Consider the following 27,965-nt stretch of genomic DNA (forward strand, 5'->3'; position numbering starts at 1 on the left):
GGTCTCCCCCGCCTCCCTTCTCCGTCCCTCCCCATCGCAGTCTCCGGGGCACCGCCGGGTCGCTTCGGCTGCTGCAGCCGAGGCTGCCATGGCGTGTGGATTGGCCGCCAGACTCCTCTCCTCCTTCTCGTTGATCCTCTGCTTGGGTCGAGGCATCGCTGCAGGTCGGTATGCGAGGTCCGGGCTTGGGCGCACGTGGGGACGGGGCCATCCGTGTCCCGCCGCGGGGCTTGTTTTGCGCGTTTGTTGGGCGCGCCCAGGGAATGTGAGAGGTGCCTGAAACAAACAGCCCGAGACACCTTCCCTACTTCCGAAGTTACTAGTGGGGTCAGGGGGATAAGTAGGTTCCCCACTATTAGTAGCCTAATATCAAGGGTGCTGGTTGCAAAAATGTTAAATACAGCATTAAAACAATTGACATCGCCCCCCCCCCCGCCCACTTCAGCTGGTAGCAGATTTAAGGGCAGTGGCCCTTTATTTTTTAAAAATAAAAAAAACTTCCCTCATCTTCCCCCCCAATTTGCAGTTGTAACAGAAGCTAAGAGGAAAAAAAGGAAAAAAGAAATAGGGCACTAGCTCTGTTCTGGCCCTGCCAACGATCTGAAACCACTTTATAGTTACTTATAACTATATAATAAACCCCGCTTCCTTCTGAAGTGTTTCAAGTGTGATATGCAATCATACGATACATAATTTGATATTGTTGTGTATACTGATGATTTGTCATCTAGATTGCCCTGGTGGCTTGCAGTCAGTTAAAAGCAATGATTTGTAAATAAAACAAACAGTGGTACAAATTCACCTAATGCTCAACGCTGGACTGTAGGAACTATCCATAAACAAAGTAATTGCTTTTGTATAATCATTATCATCATCATCATCTAGCTCAGTCATGCTCCCCCGCTCCTAGATTCCACCTTCTTGAGTTCATTGCAACAACCAAGTATGTAAGAACATATACAGTCCTGTACTTAAAAGTACTTGCCATTGGATTTAGCAGGACTTCTGCCTGAGTAGATTTGGGATTGTGCTGTTTTTTCCTAACCTCACTGCCTGCCAAAAATGAAGATAAATAACTGAACAAACTTGATCATATCTCCAGTAGCCTCTCTGTGTGTGTGTGTGTGTGAGAGAGAGAGAGAGAGGGAGAGAGTTTAATATCTATATTCTCCATTTCTGCCAAATAATGATCAAGGTAGTTTACAGTAAAAAGGAAAATGCGGTAGGTAAAAATTAAAATTAAAATCCAAAGTTATAACCAACAAACTGACCCAGATCTCTGCAGTAAGGGCAAATTTCTGCTCACGGCACCCCGCATTTATTGACCGTCAAAACACTGGCAATAACTGGCTCCTGTTAATTGGAATTGTTTTTGGTCTGTTGTTTTTAACTTTGGGGCTGCTGCTGTTGTTTTTTTAAATACAGTATTAATAAACAGCAGTGGTTGGAGAGAAATCCAGATCAGATTTAGGGGGTGCATGGGGTAGGATAGGGAGTGAAGCTCTATTGCGCATTAAAACACAATATGAACAACAGTTTAAAAGCACCTTTACAATCGCAGAAATAAGGTGGGTTCCCCAAATGTACTTCTCTAGTGTCAAAGGCCAGGGGTAAAAGGTTGCATCTCCAACATCCTCTGACAGCTGCATGATGAGGGTTCCAGATGCATCTCTGTGGGGAAGAAGTTCCACAACTCGGGGGACGCCACGAGAAGGCCCTCATTTAGGCACCAATTCACTCCAAGATTTTGAGGGCGGTTGAACTACCAAGCGGCCCCCTCTGCTGATCTTAGCACCGAGCGGGTTTGTAGGGAAGGGGGTGGTCTTTCAGGTATTTGGGGCCTGAGTCGTGTAGGGCTTTAGGCACTAACATGTGCACCTTGAATTGGGCCTGGGAATGAACGGGCAACCTGCTGTAAAACAGGGGTTATGCGAGATCTCGAAGGAACCCCAGCCAGCAATCTGGCTGCTGCGTTTTGGACCTGCTTAGCATTACTTTGGAGATGAGTCATCGTCCGCCTGGTCCTTTGAATCCACGTAGGCAGCAGGGTGGACGCTTTATAAATGTGAAATGATGGTTTGGCAGTCGTAGGGCAGCAGTCCAAGGAACAGTAATGGGTCTGCTGTGTTGAAAGATGGTGCCAGACAGAAATCGAACAGCACGATAAACGAGTGCCCTGAGATGATTGTGCTGAGGAAAGGAATGGGCGAATGCAAAGTCACGTTTCAGTGGAAACCTTCTCCACCCATAAGAAGTGTTTGGATGGAGAAGACCCAGGAACCATTTTGGCCTGTATCCTGTTCCTCACACTGGCCAAGAAGTCTACAATCTGTGTCTCCTTTGTTGTTTGCCCTCAACACCTTTGCTTGTTTGTTTATTTAGAGCATTTACTCCCCACCCGTTAGAGTGAGGAAACAACTCCCTGTGTGACTTACAAAAAACAGTTCCAAGATGGTCCTTGTTCTCAAACTCAGGATCTTCAAGAAAATAAAATAGAAACATGGCGCACAAGGAAAAAAGGAAGGGGAGGGAGGAGGATGAAGCCAGCTCAAGCACAAGTTCTTCAAGTTATAATTCAATAATAATAATAATAATAATAATAATAATAATAATAATAATGGTAATTTATTTATACCCTGCCACTCTGGGTGACTTCCAACAAAATATTAAAAATACAATAAAACATAAAACATTAAAAACTTTCCTAAACAGGGCTGCCTTCAGATGTCTTCTCAAAGCCAGATAGTTGTTTATTTCCTTGACACCTGACAGGAGGGTGTTCCACAGGGCGGGCGCCACCACCGAGAAGGCCCTCTGCCTGGTTCCCTGTAACTTCACTTCTTGCAGTGAGGGAACCACTGGAGCTGGACCTCAGTGTCTGGGCTGAACGATGGAGGTGGAGACGCTCCTTCAGGTATACTGACAAGTATAAAGACACCGCTGGACTCCATCCCTCCTCAGCCTCAGCCAGCATGGCCAATGGTCAGGGATGATGTGAGCTGGAGCCCTCCAAATCTCTGGGGAGGGCCACAGTCTCCCCTCCCTTCTGGTGTTACAGCTATCCCTGTCTTGCAAGATGGTAGAGCTGGTTTCTACCTTTTCCTGCTGCTTGAGCTCCTCAGAGGAAACCGTGGCATACAAATGTAGGAAACAAATACGCCACTGCTTTGCATGAAGGTATGCAGTGATTTTTCTTTCCCCTTTGGCCACTCACAGGGACGGAGGAGGTGGTGGTTGGGGAGGTGGAAGGAAACGTCACCCTCGTGTGCCGGAATGTGTCTCCGCGAGCGGTCAAGGTGGAATGGTTTCATGGGGACCCGGGAAAGATCCCCATCCTCTTCTCGTCGGACGGCAGCCTCCCTTCCGACGCTCGCTTCTCCCTGGTGAGGAACAGCTCCTTCCACATCTCAGGCTTGCGGCTGCAGGACGAAGGCAACTATACCTGCAGAGAGGTCCTGAACGAGACAGACCACAGACACAGGATTCAGTTGCTTGTTGCCAGTAAGTTGCTGTCTTCCTTCTTTGCTTGGCTTTTTCTCTTTATTATTTTATAATAATTTTTATTTGAGTAAAAAAAAGTAAAAAGTAAATGTACAACAAAATCAATTGCAAATCCATTTAAAGAGATTGCTCTGAATCTCAAGACCTCCCCCATCCCTTCCATGAGTCCTAATATCAACATTTACAACTGCATATCAATCCGTTATCCACGTTTTTTAATCCATCTGAGTTATCCATAGTTTTTGTTAACTTACAAGTGAGATTAAAACCCTGCTAATGTTTTCATTTGCTTACAATGGTCTCCTAAATAAATTATAAATTTTCCCATTCTTTTTTAAAGTTCTTGTCTTCTTGGTTCCTGAGCTTTCCAGTTAATTTTGCCGTTTTGGCATAGTCCATCAACTTGGTTTGCCATTCTTCCCTGGTCGGGACTGTTTCTTCTTTCAGTCTCTGGGCTAATAACATACATGCGGCTGTTGTCACATACATAAACATACTTTTCTGATCCTTTGGTATCTCAGTAGCTATAATTCCTAATAAAAAAGCTTCAGGTTTTTTAACAAATGCTATTTTAAACATTTTTTTTCATTTCATTATATATCTCCCAGAAAGTTTTTATTACCTCACACGACCACCACATATGGTAAAAGGTACTTTCTTTTCTTTACATTTCAAGCAGATATTTGTGCTTGTTCTATACGTTTTTGCTAACTTAAAGGTAAAGGTACCCCTGACCGTTAGGTCCAGTCACAGACAACTCTGGGGTTGCGCGCTCATCTTCCTCTATAGGCCAAGGGAGCCGGCGTTTCTCCACAGACAGCTTCCAGGTCATGTGGCCAGCATGACTAAGCAGCTTCTGGTGAACCAGAGCAGCGCACGGAAACGCCATTTACCTTCCTGCTGGAGTGGTACCTATTTATCTACTTGCACTTTGATGTGCTTTTGAACTGCTAGGTGGGCAGGAGCTGGGACCGAACAATGGGAGCTCACCCCGTCGTGAGGATTCGAACTGCTGACCTTCCAATTGGCAACCCCCAGGCTCTGTGGTTTAACCCACAGCGCCACCCGTATGAGTCAAATACCACCTGTACATCATTTTCATATAATTTTCTTTCAGCGTACAACATGTCGTGAATTTTAAATCTGTTTTCCAATTTGTTGGCATTTCTTGCTCTTCAGCCAGCTCAGGGGTAGATTGCATGGTGTTCTCCATTTGTTTTTGGATTACAAGTCCCATAATTCCCAACTTGGTTGTGTTAGATCGGGGTGTTGTAGCACAACAAAATCAGGAGGCCGCTGTGTTGACTTACTGAGGCTACATTTCTTCAGGCAGCGCTGATAGATTGATTACATTTCTATGTCTCTTTTCATTCAAATGAATGAAAGTGGCTAACAAACAATAAATAACAATAACAAGATGGAACATAACAGGACATCACAGTGGTACCTCTAGTTACGAACTTAATTTGTTCCGGAGGTTCATTCTTAACCTGAAACTGTTCTTAACTAAAGGCGTGCTTTCGCTAATAGGGCACACAATTTCCGTTCTCATCCTGGGGCAAAGTTCTCAACTCAAGGTAACTCTTCCAGGTTAGCGGAGATTGTAACCTGAAGCGTTTGTAACCTGAGGCCTTTGTAACTTGAGGTACCACTGTATATGATTAACAAATCAATACAGCATTTATAATCTATAAAATGATATTAACAAAATTAATAAATTAGCAACTAAAGAGTGAACTAAGCACTGTTAAGTTCATACACACACTCGCCACACGCCCATGACTCATAAACTTTCACTCCATTTATTAAAATACACAGGATGCCTGTGGCAGCAACTCCCTTCTGAATGCTCCTCGGGCTGGAGGTGGGGCAGCCCAAATGAAACCAACCACCCCCTGATGGCAAACACGAGTCTCTCTTCCCTCAGGGATCTTCCTCTGGAAACAGCTCCTTTTTGAAGGCTCCTGGGGTTGAAGGGTAGGACAAGGCAGGTGGGGAAAGCCATTACCTTCTAGACAACACGGTTTCTCACCTCTCAGGAGGGGAGAGGGCTCTTGTGCTTGGGTCCTGCTTGAGGTTTTCCTACGGGCATCCGGGGGGGGGGCACCATGAGAAGAGCTTGCTAGATGGACCATTGGCCTGGTCTCACAGGCTCTTCTTGCATTCTTCAAGCAGCTTGCTTGCTTGACCAAATGGTCTTTGTGGTAATATAGGAAGATAGGTCAGATGATTTGTTTTTATCAGATTATGTTTGTACAGTGGTACCTCTGGTTGCAAACGGGATCTGTTCTGGAGCAGAACGTCTGCGTGTGCCACAATTCGCCACTTCTGCGCATGCGCGTGATGTCATTTTGAGCATCTGCGCATGCGTGAGCGGCGAAACCCGGAAGTAACCCTTTCCAGTATTCCGGGTCGCCGCGGAACGCAACCTGAAAACGCTCAACCTGAAGCAAACACAACACGAGGTTTGACTGCATACATGTTGGTAACCACCCAGAATGGCTGGGGCAACCCAGTCAGATGTGCAGGATGCAAACAACAACAACAATTTTAATAATTATTATTACTACTATTACTATTATGATTCCAATGGCCAGCAGCCTCTTTTGCCCAGGAGATGACTAGATTGCTCCAGGAAGGTCTGGTATGCAGCCCTTGCAGAACAGATACCCATTGCAACTTCACAATGACCTCTCCTCCTCATCCTTCCTCAGCAAAGTCCCCCTAGCTGCCACCCCCCTCGTGGGAGCTCTGGTATTTTCTTACTAACTGGTTCACCGCCTCCTTACTTTCTGGCTTCGTTCCCTGCACAGCAGCCTTTTTGCTTTTGAGGTGTGCTTTGTTGGTCATCGCGAAGCATGAGCGAGCTGAACAGAGGGTGGCACCTTTTTCGTTGCAGGACGTTACAGCTCCAAAAGGCTGCGACCTTGAGGCTGGGGGCCAGCAAGGGGAAGCGTGTCAGTGCAGGCTGGACCGAAGTCCACATATCTGCCATGCAGGGAGGGACAGGGAGAGGGCTGCTTGCCTTGTTTCCAAAGCCCTGATGAACCACTGCAGCAAAACTGGAAATTGCTGAACCTTCAGGAATCTTTGCAGATGGAAGCTGGCATCCCCTTTTAGGGCAGAGCGGCTCTTTTGCATGTGGGGTGTTTGTGTGTATTGACCCTCTCCCCACCCCACATATTTCCTTTTTTCCCCTTCAATTTTTTTTATTAGTTTTCACAATATTATAAACAAACAAACAAACACACAAGACAAGCAAACATAAACCATAGCCTTATTGAAAATTACACTTATTAATTTTGTTAAGTGACTTCCTCGCTTCCCCTTGGTTGAATTTCATTGCATGCCCTTTTAACGGTTTTCCAAATCCCAATTCTTATGAAATTTAACTTAAACATTAACATCCTTAAATCTTCACCTTATGGAATTAAACATCGTAATTCATCACTTAACAGAAATAAAATCCTAAGCCAATTAAGTATCTGCAAGCTATTTTCAGTTAATTTAACTTAACAAATTTAACTATATAATCATTAAATTTATTCCACTCTTCCTGATACTCCTCCTCCTTCTGGTCGCGGACTCTTCCGGTTTGGTCGGCTAGCTCCACCCCACATATTTCCAGCTAAAAGGAGCAGGATTTGGGAGACAGCTGCTTCCTATATTCCTTTGTCTCTAGCCTGCATGTGGGGCAAACCCCTCCTCCCCGCCTCTCAGCAGCAAAACTCACTGGGGGAGATCAGTGGTGGAACAGCTGCTTGGGATGCCAGCACAGCCAGTTCTGAGGCTGACGGACCAGTGGGTTGACTCTCTGTAAGGCAGCCCCCTATGCTCCTGTTTAATCCTTAATTGGAGCCATGAGGACTAGAATCCTGCTTTATTTCTAGGGAAAGCAGAGTGCAAGAGTACCTGCTTGGTCACTGGCATCTGCAGGCAGGGCCCTGGGGAAAGACTTCTGACTGAAACCCTGGACAGCTGCTCTCAGGCGATGCAGTCAATACTAAGCTTTAAAGGATTTTTTTTTAAATTGTGGATGGGAAGGCTATCAATGGTCAACAATTAATCATATTCTAATTTTACAGCATCTTGCCTGGAAATATTCCACCCCAAAGGGTGGCCAGCTCTGTGTGGCATTCATTGACCTAAAGGCAGCATTCGATAGTATCCCCAGGAGCATCCTCTGGGAAAAACTCACCCGCTGGGGCATCGACAGAAGGCTTCTCTGGCTAATAATCAAACTCCATGAGAACTCAGCGGCCAGAGTGAGATTCACCCCGGAGGGTGATCTCACGAATTCAATTCCCATTAACAGGTGTCCGACAGGGTTGTATATTGGCTCCACTCCTGTTAATTTGTTTGTAAGTGACATGAGGACTCCCCTAATAGAGGCCCAAGAAAGGATTCATGCACCCCGCCTAGCACTTTATCGCTGCCCCTTGTTACTATATGCGGATGACGCAGTCATTCTTTCTTTTTCCAGAGTAGGTCTCAGGAGGGCCCTAAACTTTTTGGATCATACTGTAACGCAAATTCCCTTACAATTAATTATGGAAAATCTAAGATCCTGATTTTCTCAAAGAGCCGGAAACTCCATAATTGGAGAATTGATGGGAGAGTCATCAAACAAGTCTATAGATTCCAATATTTGGGAGTTTGGTTACAACATAACCTCAGATGGAAGGCCCATGTAGCCTATGTTACAAATAGAGCCAAAGCTATCTCCTTGGCAATCTTGCGATTCTTCTTCACCGATGGGGCCCTTCATATCCCATCGGCGTTGAAAGTCTTCAAGGCCAAGGTGATCCCGACAATTGCTTATGCCATCTCAATTTGGGGGACTTTTGCCAACCTATCTCACCTGGAGGTCATTCAAAATCAGTTTTTAAGAGGGATATTGAAACTGCCCAACTGTGTACAGCATTACGCATGGAGCTTAATATTGTGTCCCTGGAAAATGCTCTGTGGAAGCACATACTTTGTCACTGGTTATCTCTATGGCACAATCTCCCAAACTTGTACTTGATACAATGTATGTGGAGAGATGATTTCCAGAGCCCATGGGTAAAAAATTTTCAGCTAAAAATAACGGCAATGGGAATCTCCCCATCCAAATTACTAGAGCAGGACATAGTCCCAGCTAAAAGAACAGTAACCTGTAAGCTAGAGGAGATGGACTTGCAGCAGAAAATGGTCTTGGGCAATGGTACCTGCTCACCTCTAAATCTTGGTTTATTACCCCTCTTAAGGCTCCCAAACTATTTGAATTCCTTAACTTCCTCAGCTCATAGATATGCCTTTGTAAAGGCAAGATTCAACACCTTCCCATCGAACGTGCTGAGAAATAGATTCTCCAATGGACAGATATCGCTCTTATGTGATTGTAATTGTGGGGCACCGGAATCATTGCATCACATAATTTTTGACTGTGCTTTCCACTTACCGGCCAGGAGCAAGTTTCTTGCACAATATCTTAAGGGAATTGCCGATGATACGACTGAAGCCAAACTGAGATATCTACTAATTGATGATGACCCCCTAAAATCACTCATGGTTGCCAGATTCCTGATCAGCGTCCTACCCCTAAAGAAGAGAAACGGTCTCCTGTGTGATTCGGATAACCCCTTTAAACCATGATCTATGTTTTAGGCGATACCACCATTGATATCCTTGATTAATTTATGAGCAGAGGGCGATGTATAGGTTACAAATTTATTGTAATGTATGATGGTGGTCTTTGTTTTTGTTTTGCTTCGGTTACTGTTTGTCTTTGTAAGTTTTGGCGATTTTAAATTTGGAGGTTTAAGTATAATATGTTGGTATGGGAAACTGTCGTGTAACGGGCCAATGGCCATAATAAAGATCAATCCAATCCAATCCAAGGCTATCAATGGCTGCTAGCCACAGTGGCTATGCTCTAACTCCACTGCCTGAGTTGTGGGTTTGAGTCCTGCATTGGGCAAAATATTCCCGCATTGCAGGGGGGTTGGACAAGATGACACTCAGGGTCCCTTCCAATTCTATGATTCTATGATTAATTTAGTTGTTTGCCTTCACAGCCCAGTGGAGGGAGAGCAAGGTCTGGGTTCAGGACCACGGACAGTGCCCTTTACAGCCAAGGTCAAACATCCAAGGTTTCTCAGAAAAGTCCTGGAAGATCTGGCTGAGTTTTACAAAATTTATTTGCAGAGGGTAATATGGACTTGAGAGATAATCCCCTGATAGGATACTTATTGGCAGCTGTAGGAATCCCTTGATAAAATTCATTCCAGAATAAAGTACCTTGCATTCCCACAAGACATAGGAAGCTGCCCCCTTTGTTCCCACAACCTCTCCAACAATTTGTTGGAAGCAATATGAGATAGTTAAACAGTTTTTAAAAGTATAGTCATACCTTGGATCCCAAACGTCTGGTAAGTCAAATGTTTTGGCTCCTGAACACTGCAAATCTGGAAGTCAGTGTTCTGGTTTGTGAACGTTCTTTGGAACCTGAATGTCCAGCACGGCTTCTGATTGGCTGCACGAGCTTCCTGCTGCCAATTGGAAGCTGTGCCTTGGTTTCTGAACATTTTGGAAGTCAAACAGACTCCATTTGACTTCTGATGTACCACTGTATATCCTTTTTCTTTTTTTTAAGTACCTGTCTCTTTCACCTGCTTTCCAGGTGGCCCCACCAAGGTGGATGTCAACATTGGTCCTGCCACAGCGCTACCAAATGGCACCCTCTACGCCCAGAGACACGGGACCCTCAACTTCTCCTGCACCAGCGACTCCCGCCCAACCTCTGCGACCAAATGGGATTTCTCCCAGTCTGGCTCCGGGCAGGAGCCCTTCACGGAAGTCAACAGCTCCCTGAGCTACTTTACCCTCTACAATTTGTCGCCCAGCTTGCAAGGAAATTACTCGTGCTCGGCAACTAACCTGCTCAGCCACCGGCAGCAGACCGTCACCCGTGAACTCCTGATCTACTGTACGTATACTAATAGGAAACGTTTGCATAGGGTCATTGCAGAGTTTGGCCTTAAAAGCACTCAGTACAGTGGCCTGCATCCCATAGAACATGATGGCCCAGCTAAACATTGTGATACATCAATATATCACAATGTCTGAAATAAGGATGGAACTATGTAGAGGCAAACAGTACGGCCAGGCAATATCTGGTTTTCAGCATCGTGATATATCACCAGCTAAACGTTGTGATATTCTGATATATCACAATGTCTGAAATAAAGATGGAGCTATGTGGAGGCATGGGCTGGCTTGATGGTTTTCCCCACTGTGATTTTTTGCACAGCGCATACCCACCCACACCATGATTTGTGATCAATGCTTTTTTTTCTGGAAAAAAGGTGGGGAAAATCACAACAAAATAAGCTTGTTTGTTGCAGGCCCAGTCACCGTGCTCCCTGCCCTGCCGGCAGTGGCTAAACGTAATATGTGATGAATAAATTGAAGCAGAAAATGATCTGGGTTTGAAATGGCTACAACTTTATTAATTACAGATATAGGGTGGATTTTTGGCTCAGGCATTGGGTGTATATCCATTCCAGCTTCCACCCCACCCCCCCAGACAAAAAATAATTATTTGATTTTTAAAAGGTTAGGGAACTCGGTTTCCCCTGAGTTCCTGCTCAAAAAACCCCCATTTGCGATACATTGCCAGGTCAAAAACTGTGAAACCAATATTATGGTATGGACTTCAAACCAGTTTTGGAGGCTATATCAATATATCACCCAGCCCTAGCAGGGAATTGCCCTTTCTTGGAACCCTGGAGGGTTGCTGCCAGTCCATACGGACAATAGGGAAGTCTCCTAGGACAGGAGAAGTGATTCAATGGCAGGACATCTGCTTTGCATGCAGAAGGTCTTGCGTTCCTCTCCAGGTAGGACTGGGAGAGAGGCCCTGCCTGATTAGCTACATAAGAACAAATTGCATGTTGACGCAAAATAAGAATGGATAAATATGAAGAAATCTGGAAAGAATATTTAAGCGATAAGGCGGATAGTAGTAGGAAGTAGAGGGAGGAGAGAGAGGTGGGAAAATATTGTTTTGAAAGGTGTAGTCATAAGCATATCAGTGTATCCAAATCTGAATTAAATTGTGTTATTACTGTTGTTATGGTTTTTGTTGTACAGTGGTAAAGGTAAAGGGACCCCTGACCATTAGGTCCAGTCGTGACCGACTCTGGGGTTGCGGCGCTCATCTCTCTTTATTGGCCGAGGGAGCCGGCGTACAGCTTCCAGGTCATGTGGCCAGCATGATTAAGCCGCTTCTGGTGAACCAGAGCAGCGCATGGAAACACCATTTACCTTCCCACCGGAGCAGTACCTGTTTATCTACTTGCAATTTGACGTGCTTTCAAACTGCTAGGTTGGCAGGAGCAGGGACCGAGCAACGGGAGCTCACCCCGTCGCGGGGATTTGAACTGCCGACCTTCCGATCAGCAAGTCCTAGACTCTGTGGTTCAACCCACTGTGCCACTCGCATCCCTTTGTACAGTGGTACCTCAGGTTAAAGACGCTTCAGGTTACAGATGATTCAGGTTACAGACACTGCTAACCCAGAAATAGTACCTTGGGTTAAGAACTTTGCTTCAGGATGAGAACAGAAATTGTGCTCTGGCGGTGCAGCGGCAGCAGGAGGCCCCATTAGCTAAAGTGGTGCTTCAGGTTAAGATCAGTTTCAGGTTAAGAACGGACCTCCAGAACAAATTAAGTTCTTAACCCAAGGTACCACTATATGTGTTTTTTGCGGTTGATGTTTGTATCAAAAAATTGATTAAATAAATTAAAGGGGGGGGGCTGCCTGGAAAGCTGCAGCCAGTGTCGATGGTACTGAGCTTAGATGAAGCAGCGGTCTCAGCATAAGGCAGCTTCCTCTGCGCCAGGAAGGAAAGCAGATACTGGACCACTGAGCTCGCCAAGTAAGCTGAGGGCAGCTTCCTATGCACCCCCCAGGCCTTCAGTTTAACCACAACACCACCCACCTAACCTCTGAAGGCAGGGGTGCTGCCGTGGACCCCCCAGTGATGATCTCCGTGGGCTGTCAAGTTCAGGGTCAAAGATGGCGTTTTCTCGTATATCCTGATCCTAAACTGCTTAGGCCTTGAAACAGTATTATGAGGCCCCTGAGGGAAGTCTGTTATGAAACGAAAGCATAGGGTGGGTGAAAGCAGAGTGAAAAGAGGGTGGGCTTCTGCTTCTCTCTCTTTCCATCTCTCTCCCCAACACCCCCTTTTCTCTCCCTCCCTCTCTCTCTCTCTCCCCCCAACACCCCCTTTTCTCTCTCTCTCTCTCTCTCTCTCTCTCTCTCTCTCTCTCTCTCTCTCTCCTTGACACCCCTCCTCTCTCATTCTCTCTCTCCCCAATACTCCATTTTCTCTTTCACCGTGGCTCCCCACCCAGTGCCAGGAAAGGGACAGATTGCTCTTGCTGGAGGTCTTGATGGGGGGAAAAACCCCACCTAAAGTCTGTTGCAACCGGCTGCCTTAGTCACCAACAACGTTGAGTGACGCCCGAGGATTCTCTAAAAGCAAAATTTTATTTCTTGCATGAAAGGTTACTGCAAGCGATCAGGGAAGCGACCGGAGACAGAACCCAGATCTCTGTTTACACACAGTTTTGATAGTCGTATAGATTAGACCTGCCAGACACCCAGTGATAAGAGTCTTAACCGCAAAGGCTGATGTTTCCACACTTCATCTAGCTAGGCATTTTTCCTGTTTATACCCCTGTTTTAAAGGTCATGGCCTTAAAATTTTCCTTTACACACACCCCTTGTGGTTTGCACTTTTTCTGTCCCTCAAGCTTGCATGATTTCAGCACGAATACAAGGAGAATACAGTTGTACCTCGGGTTAAAAACTTAACTCACTGCCGCACGATTTCTGTTCTCATCCTGAAGCAAAGTTCTTAACCCGAGGTACTATATCTGGGTTAGCGGAGTCTGTAACCTGAAGCGTTTGTAACCCGAGGTATCCTGCCCTCCCCAGCCGAAGCCGGGCTCAGGGCAGCTAACAACAATAAAATAACACAACATTCTAAAATCATTTCATTATAAAATTAATTCAAATTAATCTGCATCTTGGTTTTTGAACAGTTCCGGGAGTCGGACGGACTCTGTTTGAGAACCAAGGTATGACTGTATAGATATAATTTGCGGAAGAGAAGGTGAATGTTTGGTCTCCTTGGCTCTGCCCTTTACCCAGCTTCACCTAGAGAGCCCGCCCTGCCCATCCCTTATTACAATAATGCACACAGGAATCTTATTTGTTTTGCCTGTGGAGCTTTCGTGTTGAAAAACAGGTTCTGGGGCTAAGCCCAGGGAGGAGGCAGCTCAGTTCAGCTCTTCCATTCTGCCGTCTGCCTTATTTCTCACATGACCTGTCCAAAGCCTCTGAAAGTCATTCTGGGTTAATAACATTTTTTTAATGGGTTGCAAGAATTAAGAAAAACAATCCTGAACTTTTGCAGACATCCAGACCTTTTGGGTGGCTTGAGGTTAAATCACATCCTATGCTTCGGACAGCTGACCGTGTTTTCATGCTGGATTTTCACTGCATATCTTGGGGTTTCAGCTGGGTGCATGCATGTGCTATTTTGTTTTGGAGGTTACTACAAAAACAAAACAAGAAATCGTACCCCACATTTTAACAGGCAGTGTTAAGGAGAGAGCTGAATATCTTCAGTTCTGATTTCATGTCAAAATTCTGAGGCAGGTTGCAGAAACAGCAGAGCAGAAAAAATGGAAGGGGGGGGATACCAATTGTAAAAAAGCATATTAAACCATCCAAACAGTGTGCTATGGATCTGACATAGATTCAGATGTTCTGCTTAACTGCCTTCCAATGGCCCATCCAGCTCAGCACAGTGGTACCTCGGGTTAAGTACTGAATTCGTTCCGGAGGTCCGTACTTAACTTGAAACTGTTCTTAACCTGAAGCACCACTTTAGCTAATGGGGACTCCTGCTGCTGCCGCGCTGCCGGAGCCCGATTTCTGTTCTCATCCTGAAGCAAAGTTCTTAACCTGAAACACTATTTCTGGGTTAGCAGAGTCTGTAACCTGAAGCGTATGTAACCCAAGGTACCACTGTACCTCAGAAGTCGAACAGAATCCGTTTCGGAAGTCCATTCAACTTCCAAAACATTCGGAAACCAAAGCGCGGCTTCTGCAGCCAATCGGAAGCCCCGTCGGACATTCGGGTTCCAAAGAACGTTTGCAAACTGGAACACTCACTTCAGGGTTTGCAGCATTCAGGAGCCAAAACGTGAAGCTTATGTAACCCAAGGTACCACTGTATTGCCTACACTGACTGGCAGCAGCTCTCCAGGGTTTCAGGCAGGGAGTCTTCCCCCCCAGCCCTACTGGGAGATGCCACCGGGGATTAAAGCTGTCCTGCAAAGCAAATGCTCTACCGCTGAGCTGTGACCTGTAAGGTTTTAAAGATTGCAGAACACCTCCACCTGTTAGTCTGGTGAATTTCTATGCCTTCCTCAGACCCTCCGCCATCAGTGCCTCGATGCTGGGCTCAAACCTCTGCAGAAGGCTCTGGAGGGGTGCAGCTCCTTTGCAGCTGGACCGGGGGTTATCCGCACCCCACACTTCAATGGACCAATCTGGGGAACCTGAGCCGGGACAGTAACGTGGCGGGCATTATGGACACCAATGTGGCCACTTTGAATGGCTCGCCTCTGCTCTCTGGGAAGGAGTTTGTGTGCCACGGGATCCACCTATTGCAGCAGACCAGCCAGGCCTGCACCGTGAAGCTGGGTGAGTCAACAGACTGATAAAACCCTATTTTAAAGCCATCCCAAGTTGACCATCACTGCCTCCTGTGTTTGCCTTCCTTGCTTTCTGACACACCTGTTTCATCACTCTTTCCCCTCCTTCCTTGTGTTTCCTCTGGTTTAGAGGCCCCTTCGCTTGTGTCCGACCCCATGAGGAGCTGCTTCGTAGGGGGAGCCACCAGGATGACGTGTCAGGCCAGCGCCGGAAACCCCCCTGCCAATATTTCCTGGCTGCGCAACGTCTCCCGGACCCAGACGGAGATCCGTTCCGGCGGGAGGTTTCTGGTCAGCCAAAAGGGCAACGTCTCCACTCTGGTCATCCAGAACTGTTCTCACGGCGCGGACAGCGGTTTGTACATTTGCAAGGTTGAGAACCCCCTGGGGCTGAAGGAGGCGTATGTTTACCTCACCGTGATTGGTAAGCAGATAACCTTTAAAATGGCAGGCCACTGGTATGCTAAGGAACGAGGCAGGGTGAAGGTTGTGCCAGTAACAGGGTGGGTGGGAAATGCTTTATTTATTCATTCTTTCTTTTAGAGCATTTGTACCCTCTGCTTTGGCCCAGAAGGAGCACAGAGTGTCTTAAGAACAATAAACTAAAACAGTGTTTCCCAAACCTGGATCTCCAGGTGTTTTTGGATTACAACTTCCATCATCCCTAGTTAGCAAGACCAGTGGCCAGGAATGATGGGAGCTGTAGTCCAAAAGCAGCTGGAGAAACCCTGAACTGAAAACAAGGCAGGGCCTCCACAACCACCCATAATACTAGAACTGTGGGCTGTCCAGGGAAGCTCAACATTGAGGGCAGACGAAAGAAACACAGCACATAGTTAAACAGGGTATTTGCTCCCACAGTGTAGAATGATGGCCTCCAACTTGGATGGTTTTCAAAAGATTATTAGGCACATTCACAATGGAGAAGGCTGCCAATGGCCATGTTCTGCCTCCACGGTCGGAAGCAGGCAGTTTGCCCCTGGATACCAGCTGCTGGGAGTCACACGTGGGGAAGAATGTTATTTCTCTCAGGTCCTGTTTGTGGGTTGGCCATTGTGAGAACAGGGTGGTGCACTAGGTGGGCCTTGGGCCTAATCCAGCAGGTCACTTCTTAAGAAGTCTTCTTGGCAGTTTTTGTTTCTTAAAAGAGTCTAGAACCTGAGAAGTAATATGAGGGAAAGGCAACGTTGTACTACTGAATTTTGGAAAGGGATAAGATAAAGGGAGACAATAATAATAAATAATAATAATTTTATTACTTATACCCTGTCCATCTGGCTTGGTTGCCCCAGGAGAGAATAAACTCTGCCCCATTTGGGTAAATAAACTCTGCCTCATTGGCCCATGAGGTTGAAATCAGAGGTTGAAAGGAGCAGCATTTTGGAAGCTGCTTTGTGATGCTCCTTTCAATTATTATTATTATTATTGACAAGGATTGATTGATTATATTGGTATTAATAATGTTATCAATAATAATTACTACCTGTTTATTTCTCCAGAGTTTTCTAATTTTTTAAAAAAATTCTTACACTCTTGTGGTATTTGCCGTTGGGTTGCTGTGCAAGCGTCCCTGAGACATTTAATTGACAGTGAGTTATTTATTTTAAATGAAGATGTTAAATAGGCCAGAACTGCTATTTCACTGCTTTTCTTCCCACCCCCCCAAACCATTCCTCCTGCCACAGAGCCAGTGAACATCGCAGGCATAGTGGGTGCAATTGTGGTCCTTTTGCTGCTGGGTGTTCTAGTCCTCTCTGGAGTCCTCTTATACGCTGGACCCCGTTGGTGCCCAAAAGGTAAGAAACAGATAGCTCTAATAACCCTTCCAGGTGACAATTTTTTTAAAAAAAAACCAAACTATGAAAATTGCAACTCCCATCATCCCTGACCATTGGCCATGCTGGCAGGGGCTGATGGAAATTGTAGCTCAACAACATCTGGAGGGTCATAGGTGCCCCCCCTCCTGGGCTAAAACTTGCTACAGGGGTATTTGAACAGTGTGCAGGCACCTTTTAGTGGTGAAGTGGAGAGCAGTCAAAGATGTGGCCTTTTCAGTGATGGCACCCCAGTTTATGAAACTCCACTTAAGGCAGGATTGAAATCTGTGCATTGAATCTCTTCATTCCAGTACCAAAATCTGGGCTCTCTACAGTGGTGCCCCGCAAGACGAACGCCTCGCAAGACGGAAAACCCACTAGACGAAAGGGTTTTCCATTTTGGAGGCGCTTCACAAAACGACTTTCCCTATGGGCTTGCTTCGCAAGACGAAAGCCCATAGGGAAATCTCCGGGACAGCGGGGAAGCGCAGCGCGTCTTCCCCACTGTCCTCGGACCTCCTCCGAAGGCTGGCGGTGGGGCGGAGAGACCTCCTCCCGCCGCCAGCCTTCGGAAGGCTGCTCCGAAGGCTGGCAGCGGGAGGAGGTCTCTCCGCCCCACCGCCAGCCTTCGGAAGGCTGCTCCGAAGGCTGGTGGTGGGGCAGAGAGACCTTCTCTCCGCGCCAGCCTTCGGATGGCTGTCCTGAAGACTTGCGGTGGGAGGAGGGTTTTCCTTCCTACCGCCAACTTTCAGAATGCTGTTCTGAATGTTGGCGTGGGGAGGAAAAACCCTCCTCCCACCTCAAGCCCCGGGAACAGAGGAGAAGCGCTGCGCGCCTTCCCCTCTGTTCCCGTACCTGTCCTGAAGGCTTGCGGTGGGGAGAAAAGCCCTTCTCCGCACCGCCAGCCTGGCAAGCGGTCTCCATAGGAACGCATTAATTGATTTTCAATGCATTCCTATGGGAAACCGTGCTTCGCAAGACGAAAAACTCGCAAGAAGAAAAAACTTGCGGAACGAATTAATTTTGTCTTGCAAGGCACCACTGAATTTTATTTTACATGATACCCAGTCGGCGGCTTTCAGCACACGTGCATATACAAGAAAAAGATTTAACAAAAGCCACCGTATCTCCTGTGATTTGGGTTTTCTTGGATTGAGCCAGAATTGTAGAAACACCACAAGTTTAATGTAGCGAAACACAAGCTCTATGCCCTTCGACATCACATCAGATGCATATTGTACATTCTGAGCAAGTGCATGTTTACCCATGGATCTCAAACTGTCTCCTCTTCTTTCTTTTCTCTCTCTCTTTTCCAGCCAACATGCTCAGGTGAGTGTCTCCTTAAGTGGGCAAGTCCTAACCAGCATCGCTTGTTTTGTATGCAAGTTCAATCCCTGGCTTCTCTTAATTAGAACAGTGATGGGGAACTATTTTTCCACAGCCAGAGGGCCACATTGCCTTCTTGGCAACCACCTAGGGGCTGCATACCAGCGGTGGGCATGGTCAGAGGCAAACTGGGCAGAGTACCGTATTTTTTGCTCTATAAGACTCACTTTTCTCCTCCTAAAAAGTAAGGGGAAATATGTGTGCGTCTTATGGAGCGATTGCAGGCTGTGCAGCTATCCCAGAAGCCAGAACAGCAAGAGGGATTGCTGCTTTCACTGCACAGCGATCCCTCTTGTTGTTCTGGCTTCTGAGATTCAGAATATTTTTTTTCTTGTATTCCTCCTCCAAAAACTAGGTGTGTCTTGTGGTCTGGTGCGTCTTATAGAGCGGAAAATACGGTATGTGAAGCTGTCCAGACAGTTGGCACATCCGGCCCTGCACTGTCTGCACCAGGGATGGGGAACCTCGTTGGGCAACTTTCCAGGGGCCACAAACCCCTTTTGGGAGGGACAAAAGTAGACGGAACAGGAAACATACATTTTGCCACAGTATAGTAAGCTAGTACAGTTGTATCTTGGATCTGGAACGCCTTGGTACTTGGACGTTTTGGCTCCTGAACGCTGCAAACCTGAAGTGAGTGTTCCAGTTTGCAAACGTTCTTTGGAACCCGAATGTCCGACGGGGCTTCCGATTGGCTGCAGGAGTTTCCTGCAGCCAATCAGAAGCCGCGCTTTGGTTTCCGAATGTTTTGGAAGTTGAATGGCCTTCCGGAACGGATTCTGTTCGACTTCTGAGGTACAGTGGTACCTCGGGTTACATACGCTTCAGGTTACATACGCTTCAGGTTACAGACTCCGCTAACCCAGAAATAGTACCTCAGGTTAAGAACTTTGATTCAGGATGAGAACAGAAATCGTGCTCTGGTGGTGCGGCAGCAGCGGGAGGCCCCATTAGCTAAAGTGGTGCTTCAGGTTAAGAACAGTTTCAGGTTAAGTACGGACCTCCGGAACGAATTAAGTACTTAACCTGAGGTACCACTGTACCACTGTATCTGCGTCCAAACCCACCTCTCTATCCTCCATCCAGCAAGCAAGAGGCATTATGGGTGATTAAGCCCATGTTCCAGCCAGGCAGAACAGAAGCCCTTGAAGTTGTGAGCCAGGGCAGGGAGGGGTGTGGCTGGGGAAAATCTCAAGGGCCACATTGAGATGCCTGGGGGCCTGCATTCAGCCCCAAGCTCTGAGGTTCACCGGTGCTGAGTTAAAAGAGTTAGGTAGCAGGCTGTGGCAAGGACCTTTCACTGCTTGAGCTACTGCTAGTTGGAGTCACAAATGTGGAGCTGGATGGACAAATGGGCAGCTGACATGCCTGGGGTGTTTTTTGGTGGCCAGGTCTACCCATTGAATCGTGTGGGGGTTTTCCCAACCCTCTCTCAGAACAGATTCAGAGGAGACTTGGGGAAGGGGAGAAATCTCCATTGTGCTAGCCAGAGTCCTTGCAATGGCTTCTGCTAACACATGGACTTTTTTTAGTGGTCCAGTCTACCTGGTGAAATGCATTATTCAACAGAGGCATCTGTACTGATGGGAAAAAACCTCTACCAAGAACCCCATCCCCAGGTTGCAATATAGCTGCACAACAACCCCAGCAGAAGCGGATTTAGGGGAGTGCAACTGGTTTGGTCGCACTGGGTGCAGAGCCTCAGGGTGGCATAGGGGCCACCACAAATATAATGCAGAAGAAGAGGAGTTTGGATTTGATATCCCGCCTTTCACTCCCTTTAAGGAGTCTCAAAGCGGCTAACATTCTCCTTTCCCTTCCTCCCCCACAACAAACACTCTGTGAGGTGAGTGGGGCTGAGAGACTTCAAAGAAGTGTGACTGGCCCAAGGTCACCCAGCAGCTGCATGTGGAGGAGCGGGGAAGCGAACCCAGTTCCCCAGATTACGAGACTACCGCTCTTAACCACTACACCAGTGTTTTTCAACCTTTTTTGGGCAAAGGCACACTTGTTTCATGAAAAAAATCACGAGGCACACCACCATTAGAAAATGTTTAATATTTTTTTCTTTAATGGCAAACAATAACGTTGCGGACCATTCTCTGCTCAGCGGGGATCGATCCGCTGATCCCCGCTGAGCCGGCGGATGACAGCTCTGTCTCCACACTGTGTGCGGAAAGGGAGATATCAGAGCCCCGCTGCTCTCTATGGGGAATCGGATGAGAGTGGACCGCCTGTCCGCTCTCATCCGATCCCATCCGATCTGATCCCCACCCAGGACGGATGGAAAATAGGGTGGACACAGTCCGGCGCCCGCCTAGTGGGTGAAAATTTGACATTTTTAAAAAAAATCTTTCGATTTTTTTCAATTTTTCCCACGGCACACCAGGCAACATCTCACGGCACACTATTGTGCCGCGGAACAGTGGTTGAAAAACACTGCACTACACCACACTGGCTCTCGACGCAGAATGGAGGGTGAGAGGCAGGGGGTGCCGAATTTTGGCATCGCACAGGGCACCATTGAAATCTGAAACCCCAAGGTCTGCCACAGACCCCAGTCCATTTCCTTCTGCTGCAAGGGATAAACCCTGGGAGCTGTTCGCAGATGCAGTTGAGAGGGCAGATGGTGTAAAATTCCTTGCCTGTTGAAGAGGAGGAGGCGGCAGGGAAAGGTCCCGCTGACTGTTCTCTTAACTTTCCATCCTTCTGACTGCCGTAGGAATCGAGATGCAAGTGATATCCTTGTGCTGATGGATTCGGAGGAAGAGGATCCGCTGTCGGAAGCAGCCGGGGAGCCCACTTCAGATCAGGGGGCTGCCCTGGCTAATGGAGGGTCTGCCATGCCTCACCAAAGTAAGCTGTGAACCTTTGCTTAATTTCTTTATTAGCAGACCATTACAGAATTTTATAGTGATTGACAATTATGCCCGGTAGATAACATTAATAAAAATGCACAGTAATGCAGCTAAAAACCACAGAATTAGAATTCTAGACAAGAAGCAAATAATAATAATAATAATAATAATATATTATATTATATTATATTATATTATATTATATTATATTATATTATATTATATTATATTATATTATATTATATTATATTATATTATATTAATATTAAATAATAATAATATTATTTATACCCCGCCCATCTGGCTGAGTTTCGCCAGCCACTCTGGGCGGCTTCCAATCAAGTGTTAAAAACAATACAGCATTAAATATTAAAAACTTCCCTAAACAGGGCTGCCTTCAGATGCTGTCTGTCTCTGGGCATCTGTTTGAGAGTCAAAGGGGTGGCCCTCGGGGGGTGAAGTCAAGCCGCTGTGTTAGCAGCACCAAAGTCTTGGTCTCGCTGATGTAATCCAAAGGAAAGCAGAGCAATGTGTTTGGCACCAGCTGGGTTGCAGGAGTTGCCAGAAGGAGGCGTACAAGACGCCATCCAACCGTCTTCGGGACTCTGCTCCAGATTTGTGCAGGGTTTACTCTTTAGCCTTTTCTTCTCCCAAAGTTTTCCCACAAGGCAGCGGAGGTTTAGAATCAGTGTCTTCCTTCTCCTAGATGGGCTCGCTTCCCAAGTTGACGAGCCCCATCTGCCCCTCGCTTCCCTCTATTGCACATGCAGAAACCACCTTCTGGACCATTGGACCCACTATTGGTCTCTCATGCTCAATCTGCCAGAGCCTGTCTTCCTATACAAAGCAGCACATGCATGTGAATGTGTGTATGTGTATATGTGTGTACGTACAAATGTACGTATGTACACACACACACACACACACAGTATATATGTTGTCCAAATTCATCAACCGGTTAAAAGAGATGGCACACAAATTGTTACCAGGCTTTTATTTACCTTCTTCGGGATTAAAATACCAAACAGGTAAAATGCAAAAGAAGTCCCAGAGGTGGTGTTCAGCCAGGCAGGTTAAACTAACAGGATATTTATAGTAACTGGGAGGGGGATCTGGCCACCAGCCAGCCCAATCATATGTTCCTAATTAAAAGGCCCAATTGACACCTGCCTCTGCTGAGAAACCAATTCAACACACACACACAGACACAGCAATCATAAGAGGTCTAATAAGCACAGCTATAATCAAAAACTTTGCCTCTTGCTCTGTGTCAAGCTTGTTGGAACCCTGTAGCAAAATGATCATTAGGGTCCTAGAGGTGCAGCCAGGGAGGGACTGTATAATGGGATATATAAATGGTTTTAAAACAGGGTAGATAAAAATCAATGATTTTTTTTTTTAAAACAGATTTTAAAAATTGAAATCAGATTATTTTGATTTAAATCGGATTTTTTTTTAAAATTTAAATCAGATTTTTAAAATAAAATGCTTTTGGAAGAAAAATCTTTTTAAAGATAGTTTTCTATTTAAGTTACATTATAGTCTAAAGGCTATTCATCAGGAAATAAGGATTTGTTTTAAGTTTTTCATGTGTGCTAAAACTTAGTCTAAGTTGTTTTTTTAATAAAAAAGTTTAACTACATCAGTTAACAAACATGGATATATATGCTATATTGTTATTGTTTTAGTTAAATAAATTGTTTAAATTGTTATTTTTCTCCTTCCAATAAAGTACTGCAGAAAAGTTGTCCAAATACAAACAATTATTTCATAATTACCTGTCTTTGTATTTCTAATACAAATCAGTAATTTTTGATATAACTGTAAAAACTACTATGAAAATTTATTATTCCAAAAATGAAACCTTCATCTGGTTGTAAATATTAAGATTATACCAGCAAGAACTAGTCTTTCTGTAAAAAAATGATTTAAATCAAGTCTTACTGACTAGTGATTTAAATAGTGATTTAAGTCAATTTGATTTAAATCAAACCCACCCTGTTTTAAACTGTTTTTAATACTGCGTTTTAAGGTTGTAACCTGCACTGGTACCTTAGGGCAAAGGACAGGTAATAAATAATTAAACAAACAATTTATTTATTACATTTATATACCCCCTTTCCCTCCAAGGAGCTCAAGGAAGGCGGGGTACACCTGTCTCCCCTTCCTCATTTTTTTTCTTAGCAACAACCCCTGTGTGAGGTAGGTCAGGCTGAGAGGCAGCGACTGGCCCGCCCCAAAGTCACTCAGTAAGCTTCATGGCTGAGTGGGGATTTGAACCCTAGTCCAGGTCCTAGCCCAACACACTAACCATTACTGGCTCTTTCCTAGCCCCTCAACTGAAGCTACAGGAGAAAAGGGCATGCAAGACAGACAACTCCTCAGCCTTGTCACAGGGGCAGCACCTATTGTATCTGCTACCTGATATATCAGAGGGGAGAACATAAAAACTTGCTAGAGGGAACAGACTCTCCAAGTGTCCCTATTTTCCAGAGACATCCCTGATTTAGAGAAGCCATCCCGGTTTCTGATTTGATCCCAGAACAGTGGCGTAGCGTGGGTTGTCAGCACCCTGGGCAAGGCAAGTAATTTGCGCCCCCTAACCGTGGATTTGTGCCCCTAACCCCCAGATGTTGCGCCCGGTGCGGCCGGCCCCCCCTGCACCCCCACGCTACGCCACTGTCCCAGACTGTCCCACTTTTCCTCAGGACGTCCCTATTTTCATTGGAGAAATGTTGGCGGGTGCAGAGTTATCCTACCCCCGAGCCATCTGAAGGCAATCCTGTATAGTGAAGGTTTTTTTAATGTTTAATTTTATATATATATTTATATATACGTTGGAAGCTGCCCAGAGTGACTGGGGCAACCCAGAAAAATGTGTGGGGTATAAATAGTAAATTTATCATTGTGGGATGGGACGTCCCTATTTTCACCAGAGAAATGTTGGAGGGTATGAGACAAAGTCTTCCTATATATTTAGGAATAGTTTACCACCCCCAGAATAGCATTACAAGGGAGGTATGGTCACCCCAGTGCATGATGGGTTGAGAATTCCAGTGCAGTTCCTTGAAGCTCTCAGAAATCTGTAACCAAAAGCCTCTGTTTATTAACCATCTCTTCAGATCCATGGTTCACAGTTACAAGGGTGGTAGATCTGCTGAGGTAACTGTGAACCTTCACAGCCTGAGTCATGCCTTTAGTGGGCTGCTATGTGCTGTTTTTGCCGTCGCTGCCTCTAGTAGTATTACGGATCATAATTAAAACATGCAGTAAATCTTACAGCGATGGCGTGACTCTGGAAAAGGATCGAGAAATAGCAATCAACCTTATTGCAGTTGCAAAGAGCATGATAGCTAAAAATTGGAGGGAGAAAAGTTTATCTCCTACTGTACGTAAATGGTTTTTTTTGGGGGGGGAAGGTCTATAGTAACATAGATTAAGTTAAGGATAGAGATAGGGATGATAAGGAAAACTGGAAGACACAATGAGAGGTAAAGGAGGTGCTGTGGGATTGGTGGAAGTCAATGTTTCTTTTTCTTTTTAGTGTTTATATTATTAATTTGTAAGATTTGGTTTTTTTGTATGCTTGTTTTTTGTTTTGTGTATTGTTATTTTTTGTTGTTTTTGTTGTGTGGAGAATACTAATAAAATTAATAATTTTAAAATAATAATTAAAAAGTTAATTATAAAAGAATACATATAACCCAGAGATATGCAACCTTTTTGAGCCCACGGCTCCCTTGACAAACTGCATTCTTTCTGTGACACCTCTGTGGGGCTCAGGAGTCCAGTTATGTCACCCCTTGCCTGCAGAGCTGGCAGCCTCTCAGCCTTTTCCGAACACCCTCCCTTGTGGAACGTTCCCTCAGCCTCCTCTCCTCTCCCCTCTCCTTGGGAGTCCTCTGGGCAGCTCTTGCTGCCACCCCTGGTCTCTGAGCTTCCTCCCCCTGCCCCAAAGAGAGGTGCCTCCTCACACTGCCCCACAGGGGTCTGGGAAGAGGATGCCCCCAGCCTTAATGGTCCAATGGACACAGATCAAAGGTGAACATGAGGCTAGCAGCTTACCTTGGAAGGCAGCAGTGGCAACAGTGGGTGCTGCCAGCCAGCATGGTGGAAAGGCTCTCCTTCAGTATCGGGTACTCAGCTCCCAGGCAGGCCCTGCACACAGCAATCACAAGGAATCCAGAACAGTCCCTGCCTGGCCTCCCACTTGTCTGTTCATTCCCAACAACAAGGGCTGGTGCACTGGCTGGCTGGGCTTCCTCACCCATTTGCTTGCTTATTCTGAGGCCGCCTCAGATCCTGGCAACCAGCACCCCCAACCAGTCCCAGAAGCACCATTCGCCTGCGGAGCTTGTAGCCAGGGCTGCTGCAACAAACAGCTGTGCAAGCCTTTGGGAGGCAGAGATGTGAGAGGGCATCAGAGGAGGGAGGGAAGGAAAGAAGGACAGAGACCAGTGTTGCCCATGGCACCCATGACCATCATTCAAGGCACCCCAGGGTGCCATGGCACACTGGTTGAAAACCACTGCCATAACCTAATAGGTTTTTTGGGGGGAAATGGGCATTTTTTGTAATTTTTTGTAGTACAATAAGTCTAATGATAATGTTTGTGCTGCTTTCCACTTGTTGTAATGGGGTGATTATTTCTTTAATGGTGTTTTGGTTCATTTTATGGAATCTAAATTAAATTTACTTATTTTTTAAAAAGCCAGCATGCAGTAAACTGATCCTATGAAAACAACCCAGCCATTAAAACAGGAAGCTTGGGGCAAGAGCTGAAGGTGATGTGCTGGTGCAATTTTGACTCCCTTGTGCTTTGTTTCAGGCCCCCAAGCAGACGTGCCTAGTGAAAGTTCCTTGGAGGACACCAACAGTGAAACCAGGTCCAAAATGTAGAGGGAGCTCTCTTCATTGTTGCCTTTCCGTGTGTGCTAGGAACCAAAGCTTCACCGCAGTGTAACTCTGCTCTGATCCTGACCGGGGAGAAGGAAGAAGTTCACTCGGCAGCCAGATCATTCTCAGAGGCCTTCTTCATCCCGTCTTGATCATGCCCTTCCACATTTTTCATAATTCTCCCGCCTGCTCTTTCTTCCTCCCTCTGTCGTCCTTTAAAGAAAAAAAGACTGAGCTTGAAACTTAATGGCAGCGATACAGGAAATGTGCAGGGAGGGGGCAGGAGCAGGGCAGTTTCCTTCCTTAGGAGCAAGAGGGAAAGATCCAGGCTGTGTTAGGAAGGAGCTTTGCTGGGCAAGAGATCCTCCAGGGCAGATTGAAGGGCTGGAGGGAGGGGGTTGTCTTGAACCCAGTTCAGTTTGCCCAGCTCGGCATGAAAATGAATTGGGTTCTTCTGATCCTTGTCCATGACTACGGGCAGGATTCTTGCATTGCAGGGGGTTGGAAGAGATGAGCCTTGAGGTCCCTTTGAGCTCTACAATTCTGTGATTCATTGGCTTGCGTATTTACAGCAAAGTGGAGGCAGCTGGCACAACGATGCTTCCTCTGTGGCCTTAAGCAAGCTGAATGTACCCCTCTTAACCCCTTCTCTTCTGGGATTCTCTTTTGGGAAGGGCTTGTAGCTCAGGGACTATAGGATCTGCCTTGCATGCAGGAGGTCCCTGGTTCAGTCCCTGGCATCTCCAGTTGGGACTGGAATAAGACTCCCTGTCTGGAGAGCTGCCAGTCAGTGTAGGCAATACTGAGCTCGATGGACAAGTGACTGTTTTCCTGTGTCTTTTAGAGAAAGAGCTGTAGCTCAGTGGAAGAGCATGCAGCAGGCCCCTGGCTCAATCGCAAACAGCATCTCCATGTAGCTAAGAGAGACTAAATCCTGGAGAACCACTGCTGGTCTGTTTAGGCATGATTCTGCATAAGGCTGCCTCCTGTGTTGGGTTTTCAGCAGTAAATGAATTTCATGTTTAGGTGCAATGTAAACCTGAAAGGGTACCAGGCTGCTGTGAGCTGCTGAGTGGTACAATAAAGCAAGCCCTATGAAGAAAGAATGAAGTCTGTAGGCTTCTCAGATCTCCTTTGTAGAATCCTAAGATCCGAAAGCATTAGATGCCCTGGTCTAAAAACACTAGATAGGAATCTTATTTATGTCTTTCAGACAAAATCTGGGGATGTCATGAATCTGGGTTATGCCAGTGGAGGCCTTACCCGATAAAACACTGAATGTAGTTAATATGAAATAAATATTGTGCCCTATTGCTGCATAAGCCCATTCTGCAGATGGGTTAAAAACCCCCAATGATGTTGTCAGTTCATGGTAGCTGCAGTCCTCCAGGACGGTTTCCTGAGTAAGCACAACTGAAGCAAATGGGAGCCATCTAGGAGTACAGATCAGCTCACACTCATTTCGGTGGGGCCTGTTTGAGTAGACTGTGCCCCCTTTCCAAAATCAATTTTCCAGCCCATCCAGGTATTTGTGTGTTTGTGTGTGCCACAGGCTGGCTTGGGCTGTGGGGGTTGGTAAGCTGCTCGCTTAAGAAATAATTGTTACCTGGAGGCAACAGCTGGTCTTAAACTCAATTCCAAAGAGTTGTAGAAACAGATTTTTCTTCTGGAGAACCTAACTGTGGAGGTGATCTTTTGCTTATGGAATAAAAATGTGTATTTTGCA

General features: G+C 46.0%; 1 protein-coding gene across 1 annotated transcript; it reads left to right on the forward strand.

Moving 5' to 3' along the window:
* The first annotated feature begins 4 nt into the window (after positions 1-4).
* VSIG10 (V-set and immunoglobulin domain containing 10) lies at positions 5-27,965 on the forward strand. Its single transcript, XM_083717381.1, has 9 exons — positions 5-164; positions 3,217-3,501; positions 10,166-10,471; positions 14,999-15,271; positions 15,413-15,706; positions 16,968-17,078; positions 18,416-18,428; positions 21,208-21,341; positions 26,172-27,965. Exons 1-9 carry the CDS (start codon positions 89-91, stop codon positions 26,240-26,242), a joined length of 1,563 nt encoding a protein of 520 aa, XP_083573507.1. The 5' UTR covers positions 5-88; the 3' UTR covers positions 26,243-27,965.

The sequence above is a fragment of the Podarcis gaigeae genome (genome assembly GCF_964106915.1).
Source record: "Podarcis gaigeae genome assembly, chromosome: 16".
NCBI lineage: Eukaryota > Metazoa > Chordata > Lepidosauria > Squamata > Lacertidae > Podarcis > Podarcis gaigeae.

What these genes read in the sequence shown, in the direction of transcription:
- VSIG10 (XM_083717381.1), top strand. Translation starts at nt 89, where the DNA reads ATGGCGTGTGGATTGGCCGCCAGACTCCTCTCCTCCTTCTCGTTGATC. An exon ending in GGGTCGAGGCATCGCTGCAG is followed by an intron (nt 165 to 3,216) that starts GTCGGTATGCGA and finishes GGCCACTCACAG; the next exon opens with GGACGGAGGAGGTGGTGGTT. An exon ending in GTCTGCCATGCCTCACCAAA is followed by an intron (nt 21,342 to 26,171) that starts GTAAGCTGTGAA and finishes GCTTTGTTTCAG; the next exon opens with GCCCCCAAGCAGACGTGCCT.